The sequence below is a fragment of the Nerophis ophidion genome, linkage group LG01, assembly GCF_033978795.1.
Source record: "Nerophis ophidion isolate RoL-2023_Sa linkage group LG01, RoL_Noph_v1.0, whole genome shotgun sequence".
In the NCBI taxonomy this organism is placed as follows: domain Eukaryota; kingdom Metazoa; phylum Chordata; class Actinopteri; order Syngnathiformes; family Syngnathidae; genus Nerophis; species Nerophis ophidion.
This window is the reverse complement of record NC_084611.1, coordinates 73,569,116-73,584,298: the sequence shown is the minus strand read 5'-3', so window position 1 is coordinate 73,584,298 and position 15,183 is coordinate 73,569,116. Positions and strand designations below refer to the sequence as shown.

General features: G+C 41.4%; 1 protein-coding gene across 6 annotated transcripts in view; it reads left to right on the top strand.

The window, feature by feature from the left end:
* Positions 1 to 15,183, top strand: part of gga3a (golgi associated, gamma adaptin ear containing, ARF binding protein 3a) — a 44,960-nt gene that overhangs the window by 23,120 nt on the left and 6,657 nt on the right. For 5 of the 6 annotated variants that reach the window (XR_009808141.1, XM_061910943.1, XM_061910964.1 and 2 more), the window contains one exon: positions 12,921 to 13,090. The exons of the other annotated variant lie outside the window; for it this stretch is intronic. Coding sequence is in view for 4 of the 5 variants with exons in the window: in XM_061910943.1 (XP_061766927.1) it covers positions 12,921 to 13,090 (170 nt within the window). In the remaining variant the exon portion in view is untranslated. The remainder of the gene's footprint in view (positions 1 to 12,920; positions 13,091 to 15,183) is intronic. 6 annotated transcript variants of the gene reach the window in all.

Here is a 15,183-nt window from a genome sequence, read left to right as displayed (position 1 = left end):
CAAACAGTGTGTGTGTGTCATGTGTGTGTGTGGGGGGGGATCACCTATTCCAGGTCAAATTGCATGAAACCTTCATTGAAATAAACAAACTTTCAGGTAGGGACAGATACTCAAACTTAATTCCATAATTCCGCTGGTGCCGAAGTAAACGGTAGTAACCATACATAGAAAAGTGGCAAGTATTTCGGTGCTCAATTAATGTAGCCTCAGCTTGCTGCAACAAGTGCTTGAAGGTGTCTTGTAAGTAAGTAGTCCCTACAGAGGCAAACAGAGTCTTACGCACTCTTTAGACTTTACACGCCAACAGCACTCATCAGGTCCAACACTACACACATTTTGTCACAGCACTCGCCAGTCACCCCCACATTTTCTTACTGTGCCCCAATCGCGACCATGGCAAGTGAGATGCATACAGAAACCCCGGAATCCTAAACTTCAACATTATGACACAAGTAAGTTTGTTGTTTTTTTACCATTATGTGTTCTATATTGTTGCATTATTTATAGGTATGCGAATCAAAAACCGATTCTTATTGCAAGTTTTGTTAATGATTCTCTTATCAATACGTCTGTCCATTGCCTCTACCGGGGGGGGGTCTGCAACCCGCGGCTCTTTAGCGCCGCCGTAGCTGTTACCTGGAGATTTTTCGAAAAAAATATATTCATTTTTTCTTTTAATATGGTTTCTGTAAGAGTACAATCATGGCACAAACCTTCCTAATTGTTAGAAAGCCCACTTTTTAATATGTTTGTGTTTATGCTTCGCTGATGACCACGAACGGGACAAGCGGTAGTAAATGGGTGGATGGATGGATGATGAGAGTATTTGGCGGGCACCATTTTGTCCTAATTTTGGCGGTCCTTGTGACGCAGAATGTTGTACATGCATAATTTTATCTGACGCTGCCACAGAAAGACGTGATTTAGGCCATTCCTTCTTTGTCTCATTTTGTCCACCAAACGTTTAATGCTGTGCATGAATGCATAAAGGTGAGCGTTGTTGATGTTATTGACTTGTGTTGGCAAGCTTTGATGACATGTTATTGCCGTGTGTGGGGACCTAATCAGGCATATTTGGTCAGTGCAGAACTGCAAACTAATCGACGCCACAGTGCTATTTAGGTTTGCATCATGTCTCATGACACAGGGGCGGTATAGCTCGATTGGTAGAGCGGCCGTGCCAACAACTTGAGGGTTCCAGGTTCGATTTTTGCTTCCGCCATCGTAGTTACTGCCATTGTGTCCTTGGGCAAGACACTTTACCCATCTGCTCCCAATGCCAACCACACTGGTTTAAATGTAACTTAGATATTGGGTTTCACTATGTAAAGCGCTTTGAGTCACTAAAGAAAAGCGCTATGTAAATATAATTCACTTCACTTCACATTATCTGCATATTATTTTGGCTGCATTTCTGATAGTTGTTTGTGTTCTATATTGTTATGGACCACAGCAAACGTTACCCAGCTCGCCAAAGATTGTAATACATCCTTTAGAAGAAGACAGCCTACTGTTTTCATTAAAATAGACACACACAGCTACTATACCTTTGGCCATTCTGAGCCAGTAATTTCTAGGCGTTATCCGACCCTCTTAGGAAGCCTCCATTTTACCAATGTTTTCCAATGTTGTAAAAATGTGTAAATTTCAACATTTCTATCAATGAGGATTTGTCAGCCTTTAAACACGGTGTGGTGCCAGGCAGGTGGCTGTTGCAAAGAAAACAAACACCTGTGCAAGCAGATATTCTCAAACATGAACGACATCAAATCCAGATAATGGATTATATTTACTGTGGGGCAAAAAAGTGTTTAGTCAGCCACCGATTGTGCACTTAAAATGATGACAGAGATCTGTAATTTTCATCATAGGTACCCTTCAACTGTGAGAGACAGAATGTGAAAAAAAAATCCAGGAATTGACATTGTAGGAATTTTAAATAATTTATTTGTAAATTATGGTGGAAAATAAGTACCGTATTTTTCGGACTATAAGTCATAGTCTTTTTTTTTTTTTTTTTTTAATAGTTTGGCCAAGTCTCACCCCCGGCCAAATTACAAAAAAAAAACGCGACTTATAGTCCGAAAAATACGGTATTTGGTCAATAACAAAAATTAAACTAAATACTTTGTAATATAACTTTTGTTGGCAATAACAGAGGTAAAACGATTACTATAGGTCTTTACCAGGTTTGCACACACAGTAGCTGGTATTTTGGCCCATTCCTCTATGCAGATCTTCTCGAGAGCAGTGATGTTTTGGGGCTGTCGCCGAGCAACACGGACTTTCAACTCCCTCCACAGATTTTCTATGGGGTTGAGGTCTGGAGACTGGCTAGGCCACTCCTGGACTTTCAAATGCTTCTTACGGAGCCACTCCTTTCGTTGCCCGGGCGGTATGTTTGGGATCATTGTCATGCTGGAAGACCCAGCCACGTTTCATCTTCCAAGCTCTCACTGATGGAAGGAGGTTTTTGCTCAAAATCTCACGATACATGGCCCCATTTATTCTTTCCTTAACAAGGATCAGTCGTCCTGTCCCCTTAGCAGAAAAACAGCCCCAAAGCATGATGTTTCAACCCCCGTGCTTCACAGTAGGTGTGGTGTTCTTGGGATGCAACTCAGTATTCTTCTTCCTCCAAACACGACGAGTTTATACCAAAAAGTTCTATTTTGGTTTCATCTGACCACATGACATTCTCCCAATCCTCTGCTGTATCATCCATGTGCTCTCTGGCAAACTTCAGACGGGCCTGGACATGCACTAGCTTAAGCAGGGGGACACGTCTGGCACTGAAGAATTTGATTCCCTGTCGGCATAGTGTGTTACTGCTGATGGTAACCTTTGTTACTTTGGTCCCAGCTCTCTGCAGGTCATTCACCAGGTCTCCCCGTGTGGTTCTGGGATTTTTGCTCACCGTTCCCATGATCATTTTGACCCCACGGGATGAGATCTTGCGTGGAGCCCCAGATCGAGGGAGATTATCAGTGGTCTTGTATGTCTTCCATTTTTGCTCCGACAGTTGATTTTTTCCACACCAAGCTGCTTGCCTATTGTAGATTCACTCTTGCCAGTCTGGTGCAGGTATACAATTATTTTCCTGGTGCCATACGACAGCTCTTTGGTCTTGGCCATAGTGGAGTTTGGAGTCTGACTGTTTGAAGCTGTGGACAGGTGTCTTTTATACAGATAACGAGTTCAAACAGGTTCCATTATTACAGGTAATGAGTGGAGGGGAGAAGAGCTTCTTAAAGAAGAAGTTACAGGTCTGTGAGAGCCAGAGATCTTCCTTGTTTGAAGTGACCAAATACTTATTTTCCACCATAATTTACAAATAAATTCTTTAAAATTCCTACAATGTGAATTCCTGGATTTTTTTTTCACATTCTGTCTCTCACAGTTGAAGTGTACCTATGATGAAAATTACAGACCTCTGTCATCATTTTAAGTGGGAGAACTTGCACAATCGGTGGCTGACTAAATACTTTTTTGCCCCACTGTATATAGCACTTTTCTAGAGACTCAAAGCATTTCACACAGAAGTGAGAACCCTTCATTCATTCACATCTGGTGGTGGTAAGCTACTGGTCAGCTGTGTATCCACTGCTGCCCTGGGGTAGACTGACGGAAGCGTGGCTTCCAGTTTGTGCCTACGGCCCCTCCGACCACCTTTCTTCATTCATTCACCAGTGTGAGCAGCACTGGGGGCAAGGGTGAAGTGTCCTGCCCAATGACACATCGGCAGCGATTTGGATGTCAATAGGCGGGGAGTGAACCTGCAAGTCTCAGAACTCTGGCACGGCCGCTCTACCACTATGCCATGCAATAGGCGTAGTGGGTGGTAGCAAATCCAAATACCGCACTTGCTTCACAGATAAGAGCTTGCAATCTAATATAGATAATATAGACGCGTACATCATGTGTTGCCTTCATTATGCAAGGTTTTTAATTATATGCGGCTCCCAACAGATTTGTTTTTTGTATTTTTGGTCCATTATGGCTTGTTCAACATTTTGGGTTGCCGACCCTTGGCTTATACTCACAACTAGCGGACGCCTAGCACCCAGTAATGTTAACAAGACGGAAGTTAGCTTCTGATTTTCCAGCTTCTGATTCCAATGATGGCCCATACTGATAGTCTATATTACACTATCTTTTACTTGAAATGTCATGATCATTTACCTATCCATACCCGGCGTGTATTCTCTCCTCTTCTCATCTTTGTCTTATTTACACACATTTTTTTCAAAAAGTGTCCCAAAAAGCAACACACTCAGTGATTTGAATTTGAAAAGTTTAGTGAGACTTAAGACTTTATATCTTGTTCTGTAAAATGTTGGTTAAATGCATGTTACACTTCGAGGATTACCCCGCATAGGACATCGTAATATTGCCTACATGTAAAATCTTATACATTGCCTACTGTATAAAAAACAAGTAGTAAGAAATACAAGTAAAAGTATGGGGGTACTAATAAATAGCCCACTACATAATGACTAAAAAATAATTAACTGAATATTATTTAAATAAACGAACCTAATGCGTCAAAAAAACGATTTGAATGGAAGAGAGAGTTTTATTCTCTTCAAACATGAAGCCTGACAAAAAACAGGTAGCTTTCCTGTTAAGATGCATTCAAAATACAAAACAAAGTGCACTCGTAAAGTATTCACAGCGCTTCACTTTTTCCACATGTTACTGCCTTATGCCAAAATCCATCCATCCATTTTCTACCGCTTATTCCCTTTTTGGGGTCGCGGGGGGCGCTGGCGCCTATCTCAGCTACAATCGGGCGGAAGGCGGGGTACACCCTGGACAAGTCGCCACCTCATCTTGCCAAAATGAAATTTAAAAAAAATGTTTGTCCTCCAAATTCTGCACACTGTACCCCACAATGACATTGTAAAACCATGTTTAGACATTTTTGCAACAAATAATTAAAAAAAATATCACTGTGCTCATTGGGACCTTCAAGGCAGCAGATATTTTCTATACACTTTCTCAGGTTTGTGCTTCAAGACAATCCTGTCTCGGAGGTCTACCGACAATTCCTTTGGCTTCATCTGTGGTGTGTTCTTTTTCATGCACTGTAAAGTGTGGGTCCTTTTTATATATAGACAGGTGTGTGCCTTTCCAAATCATGTTCAACCAACTGTATTTACCACAAGTGCACTTCAGTTAAACTGTTGGAACATCTCAACAATGAACAGTTGAAAAAGGATGCCCCTGAGCTCACTTTTAAGCTTCATGGCAAGGGCTGTGAACATGTACTTACTAATGTCTTTTTTTTTTTTTTTGTATTAACAAATTTGCAAAAATCTCTAAATATATATATATAAGTATGTATGTGTGTGTGTATGTGATTTCACATTGTCATGATAGGGTATTGTGTGTAGAATTTTGAGGACATTTTTTTTTTTTAATCCATTTTGGAAAAGAGCTGTAACATTACAAAATGTGGAAAAAGTGAAGCGTTGTGAATACTTTCTGGATGAACTCTGCACAACAGATTATCTATACCAAAGAAATATGAAATGGTTCCACTAACCAAGGCTTTAGCTTGAAAACCGCACATAATAATGACATATCTGACCTATCATGTGCTGAAAACATTAAGAGATTCTATGATTTTTATTTACTTCCCAATCACAGGAAGTGAAGTGAATCATTGGTGATTTCCAATTTACATTTAAAACACTTCCTTTTGGTTTAGAGAAATGGTCCCCAACCACCGGTTTGTAACACATTTGCTACCAGGCTGCACAGAAATAATAGATAATTTAAAAGTGACCACATTTTTTTTCGACTTCACTTTTGTTTGCCTGTCCCTCTAGACACACCAATAAGCTTATTCATAGATGTGTAATGAAACTCCTGATAGGAAGTCACCATTTGTTATATCTTTGTTACAAGGGACAATGCACATTAATGAACATATAAAATGTTAAAGTGCCATATTGTAGCGAAAGGGTAATTTCCATCTGCAGTCCCATCATATGATGACCATCCCATCATAAAGAAACAAGCACCAGGCCCCCCCCCCCCCCCAATTCAGCATTATGGTGAGTTGCATTTTTCATGCAGTTCTGCGCATCTGCCTGATGTGGCTGGTCCGTGAAAATAAGGCCTACATCAAACCGGTCCATGGTGCAAAAAAGGTTTGATGCCCCTGGTTTAGATAATATGTATTAAGTATGATTTGGTTAAATAAATATTGCTTGACAGTCACTTTTCTTTTTCCATCCATCCATCCATTTTCTACCGCTTATTCCCTTTTGGGGTCACGGGGGGCGCTGGCGCCTATCTCAGCTACAATCGGGCGGAAGGCGGGGCACACCCTGGACAAGTCGCCGCCTCATCGCAGGGCCACTTTTTCTTTTTTTGTTTTTGCAAATATATTTTATCAAATTTTACAATTAATGACATTTAACAGTCATACTTTGCTCGTGCAAACCCTTCATACAGGCACACATCCACGCATACACTCACATGCACACCAGAGGAGAGAGGTGCACTTGAACTTTAAAAACTCAAGACATAATTAGAAAAAATACCCATATAACAGTCACTTTTCTAACCTGCATCTTGTTAGGTTCTGGAGACATTCCCATGTTGCAAATAAAACCACACGCCACCATCCCCAAAAGTATCATCATGTAATTTATTATAGCAACCTAGATTCACCCGGTCACAATATCAAGTACACATGCTCACTCTCTAATCGAGTCAGACCTGCAAAAAAAAGCTGATTTTAGCAGGATTCACTGAAAATACCACTTTAGCTTAGTTACCTTTTGGTAACTGGTAAATGGGTTGTACTTGTATAGCGCTTTTCTACTTTCAAGGTACTCAAAGCGCTTTGACACCAGTTCCACATTTACCCATTCACACACACATTCACACACTGATGGAGGGAGCTGCAATGCAAGGCGCTAACCAGCACCCATTAGGAGCAAGGGTGAAGTGTCTAGCTCAGGACACAACGGACGTGACGAGGTTGGTACTAGGTGGGGATTGAACTTTTCTGTGCTTCCTCACAGCCTCAAGCAGAGGGAGCTCCTCCCCCTCTAGCTGATAGTTGGACTTAATTTCCAAATCCATCCATCCATCCACTTCCTACCGCTTATTCCCCTTTGGGGTCGCAGGGGGCGCTGGTGCGTATCTCAGCTACAATCGGGCGGAAGGCGGCGTACACCCTGGACAAGTCGCCACTTCATCAAACTTTGGTTTGATGCTTTGGCGTTAACACGAGTATCAAACATTTATAAATCAGAAAAGATTACATTTGTCATATGTCCCTTTTAACCTAATCATACAAGTTATTGAATTTATGGGGAACTGTAATTTTTTCTGAATTGTGCCTAGATAGGTTCACCATCATTATGAGAGAGATGACAATGGATGTTGTTTTTTTTACATTCTAAATATTAAATAAGTGCAATCAAAAGTTTGCTTACAATGGAGCCTATGGGAGCCGCACGATTTTGCCTATAAAGCCTAAAAGAAATCCAAACAGCTCCGTTGTGGATTTATATACATGATGTAAGAATATATCTAATGTAGTAAAGGGAACATTTGTAATATTTAATATGAACGTATTTTCATAATTTTATGCATATCAATCAATCAATCAATGTTTACTTATATAGCCCTAAATCACTAGTGTCTCAAAGGGCTGCACAGACCACCACAACATCCTCGGTAGGCCCACATAAGGGCAAGGAAAACTCAGACCCAGTGGGACATCGGTGACAATAATGACCCAGTGGGACGTCGGTGACAATGATGACTATGAGAACCTGAGAGAGGAGGAAAGCAATGGATGTCGAGCGGGTCTAACATGATACTGTGAAAGTTCAATCCACAATGGATCCAACACAGTCGCGAGAGTCCAGTCCAAAGCGGATCCAACACAGCAGCGAGAGTCCCGTTCACAGCGGAGCCAGCAGGAAACCATCCCAAGCGGAGGCGGACCAGCAGCGCAGAGATGTCCCCAGCCGATACACAGGCGAGCAGTACATGGCCACCGGATTGGACCGGACCCCCTCCACAAGGGAGAGTGGGACATAGAAGAAAAAGAAAAGAAACGGCAGATCAACTGGTCTAAAAAGGGAGTCTATTTAAAGGCTAGAATATACAAATGAGTTTTAAGGTGAGACTTAAATGCTTCTACTGAGGTGGCATCGCGAACTGTTACCGGGAGGGTATTCCAGAGTACTGGAGCCCGAACGGAAAACGCTCTATAGCCCGCAGACTTTTTTTGGGCTTTGGGAATCACTAATAAGCCGGAGTCCCTTGAACGCAGATTTCTTGCCGGGACATATGGTACAATACAATCGGCAAGATAGGATGGAGCTAAACCGTGTAGTATTTTATACGGAAGTAGTAAAACCTTAAAGTCACATCTTAAGTGCACAGGAAGCCAGTGCAGGTGAGCCAGTACAGGCGTAATGTGATCAAACTTTCTTGTTCTTGTCAAAAGTCTAGCAGCCGCATTTTGTACCAACTGTAATCTTTTAATGCTAGACATGGGGAGACCCGAAAATAATACATTACAGTAGTCGAGGTGAGACGTAACAAACGCATGGATAATGATCTCAGCGTCTTTAGTGGACAGAATGGAGCGAATTTTAGCGATGTTACGGAGATGAAAGAAGGCCGTTTTAGTAACGCTTTTAATGTGTGCCTCAAAGGAGAGAGTTGGGTCGAAGATAATACCCAGATTCTTTACCGTGTCGCCTTGTATAATTGTTTGGTTGTCAAATGTTAGAGTTGTATTATTAAATAGAGTTCGGTGTCTAGCAGGACCGATAATCAGCATTCAGTTTTTTTGGCGTTGAGTTGCAAAAAAGTTAGCGGACATCCATTGTTTAATTTCATTAAGACACGCCTCCAGCTGACTACAATCAGGCGTGTTGGTCAGCTTTAGGGGCATGTAGAGTTGGGTGTCATCAGCATAACAGTGAAAGCTAACACCGTATTTGCGTATGATGTCACCTAGCGGCAGCATGTAGATGCTGAAGAGTGCAGGGCCAAGGACCGAACCCTGGGGAACTCCACACGTTACCTTAACGTAGTCCGAGGTCACATTGTTATGGGAGACACACTGCATCCTATCAGTAAGATAAGAGTTAAACCAAGACAGGGCTAAGTCTGACATACCAATTCGTGTTTTGATACGTTCTAATAAAATATTATGATCGACGGTATCGAAAGCAGCGCTAAGATCGAGGAGCAGCAACATAGATGACGCATCAGAATCCATCGTTAGCAATAGATCATTAGTCATTTTTGCGAGGGCTGTCTCCGTGGAGTGATTTGCCCTGAAACCGGATTGAAAGGTTTCACATAGATTGTTAGACGCTAAGTGTTCATTTAACTGCTCCGCAACAATTTTTTCAAGGATTTTTGAAATAAAGGGAAGGTAATTTACCATGAGGTCAGGATCGAGGTTAGGTCTTTTAAGAAGAGGATGAATAACCGCTTTTTGAATGCTAGGGGAACAGTGCCCGAGGAGAGTGATAGGTTTATAATATTTAGCACTGATGGACCTAATAATACAAAGAGCTCCTTGATCTGTTTCCCAGGAAGAGGGTCAAGTAAACATGTTGTCTGTTTTATTCCATTTACACGTTGTAACAATTCCTCTAATGTTATTTCCTCAAAACGAGAGAAACTATTTTGGAGGGCAGTATCCGCCGCATATACAATCGTGTCAGTGTTAATAGAACCCCGTTGTAGCTGGGACGCATTGTCTTTAATCTCCTTTCTAATGACTTCAATTTTCTTACTAAAGAATTGCATAAAATCATCAGCTGAGTGGGTTGAGCTACTGGAAGGGGTCCCTTGTTGGGTTAGCGATGCTACCGTACTAAACAAAAATGTAGGATCGTTTTTATTACGGTGGATGAGATTTGAGTAATATTTAGCTTTAGCTAAGGTAAGCATGCGTTTATAAGTTATTAAACCATCACTCCATGCTTGATGGTGCACCTCAAGTTTAGTCGTGCGCCGTTTGCGTTCCAGCTTTCTACATAATAATTTCTGAGCTCTAGTTTCTTCTGTAAACCACGGGGTGCGCTTTTTTGGAGCCTTTTTTAACTTTAGCGGTGCTATGTTATCAATGGTTTCGCGCAGGGCGTCGTTAAAGTTGTTAGTGAGGTTATCAATAGAGCCCACATACTTTGGGAATGGTGCCATTACCGAGGGCAGTAGGTCAGCAAGAGTTGTCGTTGTGGCTGTATTAATGTTGCGGCTGCTATAGCAGTTATTATTATTATTAGTTTGACGAACATGCGTCTGAACCTCGAATTTTATAAGGTAATGATCGGACAATACTTTAGTATACGGGAGTATCGTAACTTTGGAAACGGTGATGCCCCTGACAAGCACTAGGTCTATCGTATTACCGTTGCGATGCGTGGGTTCATTTATTATTTGTGTGAGACCACAGCTATCAATTACAGTCTGGAGCGCTACGCACGGTGGGTCCGATGGGGTATTCATATGGATATTAAAGTCCCCCATTATGATTATATTATCGGCGTGTGTCACTAGATCAGCAACGAACTCTGAGAATTCATTGATAAAGTCCGAATAGGGCTCTGGGGGGCGGTAGATAACAGCCAGGTGTAGAGGCAGTGGTGTGACAGACCTCATAGTAAGCACCTCAAACGATTTATATTTATTATTTATGTTAGGACTAAGGTTAAAGTTTTCGTTGTATATTAGTGCGACCCCCCCACCCCTTTTAAGCGGACGGGCAATATGCGCATGTGTAAAGTTAGGAGGACATGCCTCATTTAGCGCAAAGAAGTCGTTTGGTTTAAGCCAGGTTTCGCCGAGACCGATGACGTTAAGATTGTTGTCTCTGATAATATCATTAACTAACAACGTTTTAGGAGACAATGATCTTATGTTTAAAAAACCTATATTATAGGTAGTGGGCTGTTTTAGGGAGTTTTTGATCAAATTATCCGTAGTAGCAATATTAATAATGTTGTGTTTATTATGCCCAGTGCTTTTAGTATAGTTACGACTATATCTAGGAATTGATACGACAGGAATTTTCCGATTGTTTGTTTGTTGGTTTGATAAACTGCACGCATCATGGTTAGCCACCTCAGTAACGGGGATTTTCCGATTGTTTGTTTGTTGCTTTGATAAACTGCACGCATCATAGTTAGCCACCTCAGTAAAACACATGTCCAACTCTGAAACACTCAAAGCAGAAAAAACTTGTTCTAATTTAACTGACTCCTTACCCAGACCAGTAGTCTCACATTTTCCATCTAAATCCGTCTTCAGGATGGAGGGAAGTGGTGTTCTGTGGGGATTAGCCTTCTGCTTTGTTTTTAGCCCCGCTCGGCATCCGCGTTTCCGATCACACCGCTGGCGTCTGCTCCGTAGACGGCCCCCGCTGCTACTAGACTCCCCTGCTTCACAGGGCGCTGGATGTAGCCGCCGACGTATTCCCATGCTAGTTAGCAGGTTTAGCACGCACGCGTCTATCAGTCCAAAACGGCCCGATATGTCCACATCCAGAAGTGTCTGGCAGTCGTACGTGATCACGGAGTGACCACGATGTGAGCCAGCCATAAAGTTTGTGGAATTGTCCGGTATTTCTGCCAAATGTTCGATCTTTAGCAAGCGCCCTTCGAGGACGCACCCCGTCCGGGCGCCGCCATCTTGGGTCATCAGATAAATGCAGCACATTAATTTAAAAAACGCATCACGTTTGCTTTTTGTTCCCTTTCATCACTGATTATTACTCACTATAGGTTTTATAAGAGCCAACTAACATAATAAAGCATCACTTACTGTACAATGTTTGCTTTCATTAGAATGCCCGACTACTAGGATGTTCATATATTCCCATTTAGATGAAGAGGGACTCATAATCCGTACAAAGAAATGGGTTGCGTGGGGGACGGACACCAAGCGTAGTTTTTGTGACGTTCTCGCCATTTTCGGTCAAAGTGTACCTACTTGAGGGCTTCACGGTGGGAGAGGGGTTAGTGCGTCTGCCTCACAATACGAAGGTCCTGCAGTCCTGGGTTCAAATCCAGGCTCGGGATCTTTCTGTGTGGAGTTTGCATGTTCTCCCCGTGAATGCGTGGGTTCCCTCCGGGTACTCCGGCTTCCTCCCACTTCCAAAGACATGCACCTGGGGATAGGTTGATTGGCAACACTAAATTGGCCCTAGTGTGTGAATGTGAGCGTGAATGTTGTCTGTCTATCTGTGTTGGCCCTGCGATGAGGTGGGGACTTGTCCAGGGTGTACCCCGCCTTCTGCCCGATTGTAGCTGAGATAGGCGCCAGCGCCCCCCGCGACCCCAAAAGGGAATAAGCGGTAGAAAATGGATGGATGGTGTACCTACTTGTCGGAATACCTACTCGGACTTCTGTCCAGGCGCGTTGCAAACTCCCAGGAACAAGGTTGCCAGGAAGCAGACAACATAGGGAAACATTGGGACACAGGAAGTTGATCACGACGCCGCTATAAATACTTTGTCTGCGTTAGCGCTTATGATAACAATATCTCTACCACTTGGTTAATATTCAAGTCACGAAATGTAAATTCAATATTGTTTTAATGGTTGGTTATTGGATTTTCTGGGTTATTTAGATGATCCCTAATTGGCTTTGCTGTAAGCGGAATTTAATATAAGTTTATTTACAAGTTATCATAATCATAATGATTGTGAATGATAGGCAAGATTTAAATTAAAAAGTGCAGTTCCCTTTTAATCTTGGTAAAGGTGGATGAACCCTGAGGAATTGTGTCAAAACAAAATTGCAAAAATTAATGAGATGCAATTTGCAGTCACGGGAAATAACCTGTTGACAAAGGTTAATGCCACTAATTTAAAAAACCTGCTGGTACGTGCTTGGAAAGCTGAACTTCTGTTTTATTTTAGGTAAGCTGTGTCCCATTACAGCGTACGACAAGAGCGGCGTTCGTGTGCTGCTACATTTTTCTAGCGACTGTCCCCCTGGCTGCCCTGATGTTTTGGTGATTGTTGCGTCCGTGCTAAATACATCTCCTCTCCCTGTCTGTGACTTTGTACTGCAGGCTGCAGTTCCCAAGGTAAATCCTCTTTTAATCGCTTGGTAATTCACACTTCATTGCTATTCAAAAGTCCTTTTGTGGCAAGACTGCTCTGCATAATGTAAATAAGATTCAGTACAACAGCTTGTCTCCAAAGTTACACCTTTACCTGAGAGCCACACATCTGCCAAGGTTGTTTAGTGGGAATTAGACTCCACATTTGTATTCTTTATATGGAGTGTATAAGTTACACCTTTACCTGAGAGCCACACGTCTGCCAAGGTAGTTTAGTGGGAATTAGACTCCACATTTGTATTCTTTATATGGAATGTATGAAGTGTAGACACTTGGATAAAATTGGGGTCTAAAATTAATTTTTTGATTTACATTGACGCCTCTTGCGATAACTATATATATCACATTAAAGCAGTGGTTCCCAAACATTTTTTGTCATCCCCCACTTTGGACAAGGGGGAGTTTTCAAGCCACACCTGCCCCCATCGCCCCAACAGAACGCTAATGCCAAGCTTAAGATTTTCAAATTTATTGAACATAAAGTAAAATCAAGTTGTATACATTCAAGCTCAATAACATAAAATAACATCAAGTTCAATAATTAATAAAATAACTGTGCAGCTGTGATATAACTTGCATCAAGTTCAGTAAAAAATAAAATAAGTTGCATCAAGTTCAATAATAAATAAAACAGAAGTGTTATAACTTTCGTCAAGTTCAATAATATATCAAAAAGTGTTATAACTGTCATCAAGTTCATTAATAAATCACATAAAAGTGTTATAACTTGCATCCAGTTCAATAATAAATCAAAGTGTTATAACTTGCATCAAGTTAAAAATAAATCAAATAACTTGCATCAAGTTAAATGATAAATAAAATAACTTGCATCAAGTTCAATAATAAATAAAACAATTGTTATAACTTTCATCAAGTTCAACAATAAATCAAAAAAGTGTTATAACTTGCATCAAGTTCAATAATAAATCAAAAGTGTCATAACTCGCATCAAGTTCAATAATAAATCAAATAAAAGTGTTATAACTTGCATCAAGTTCAATAATAAATTAGATAAAAGTGCCGCTTTGCAATCTTTGCAAAAAAAAAAGGAGTAGCAAAACAGCAAATCCTCGCCATTCACAAAGCGGACGTATGCGATGAACAGGCAGTCTTTATTGCTGTCAGTAGCTTCGTCCACTTGTAAAGCAAAACAACTTTCTTTTAATTTGTCTACAAGTTTTTCCTCAAGATCACTTGCAATGTCGCATATACGTCTCGCAACTGTGTCGTTTGACAGTGGGACAGCTTTTAATTTTGCTGCACTTAATTGTCTCGTCAAGCATGACTGACACCATGTCTATTGCAGCAGGGAGAATAAGCTGCTCAGCAATTGTGTGTGCTTTTTTGTATTTTGCAATTCTGTATGCAACTGTATATAAAGCCATTTGAGCGTTACTGTTTACTGATGCAGCTTTTACCATGCGCTTCTCCTGTTGACGGTACTCTACCAGTTTTCTTTGAAAGAAATCAAGTGGCTTACTGACGTGATTGAGGTGTGTGGTCTCGAGGTGTCTCTTTAATTTGTTGGGTCTCATGCTGTCTGCTACTAGCAGTTTTAGACACAGAACATACAGGGGTCTCCTCTGCCGTGAATCCAGGAGCAAGATACCAGTTTCATCATATTTTCTTTTTGGTTGGCTTTTTGGTTGATTAGGCCCGTCAGATTTTTGTTTCTCTGCAGGCGCTGGCTCTGGCTCTGGCTCGCGACCTTTGAGGTGCGAGTCACAAATTTATCCATTTTGTGTAATTGTGGTCCACACATTAGCCTGCTACCCATCCGCACGAAAGTTTGTTCCGTTTGGCCCCGCCCCCATAAGTTACTGTTGCAATGTCTGTCAAACTTTCGCTCCTACCTTGAAATCTAAAGCCTACAGGAAAAATAAGTAATTTACATTAATTTATATAGCGGATTTCATGGACAGAATCACAACGTGATTTACAGTGCGTATGGAAAATGAAAGTGTGACGGGCTTCCTACCGTCCATGTGTGGGTTGTAGTGAAACTGATAAACTTTTTTTTTTTTTTTGCAAATAATTAACTTTAGAAATTCATGCCA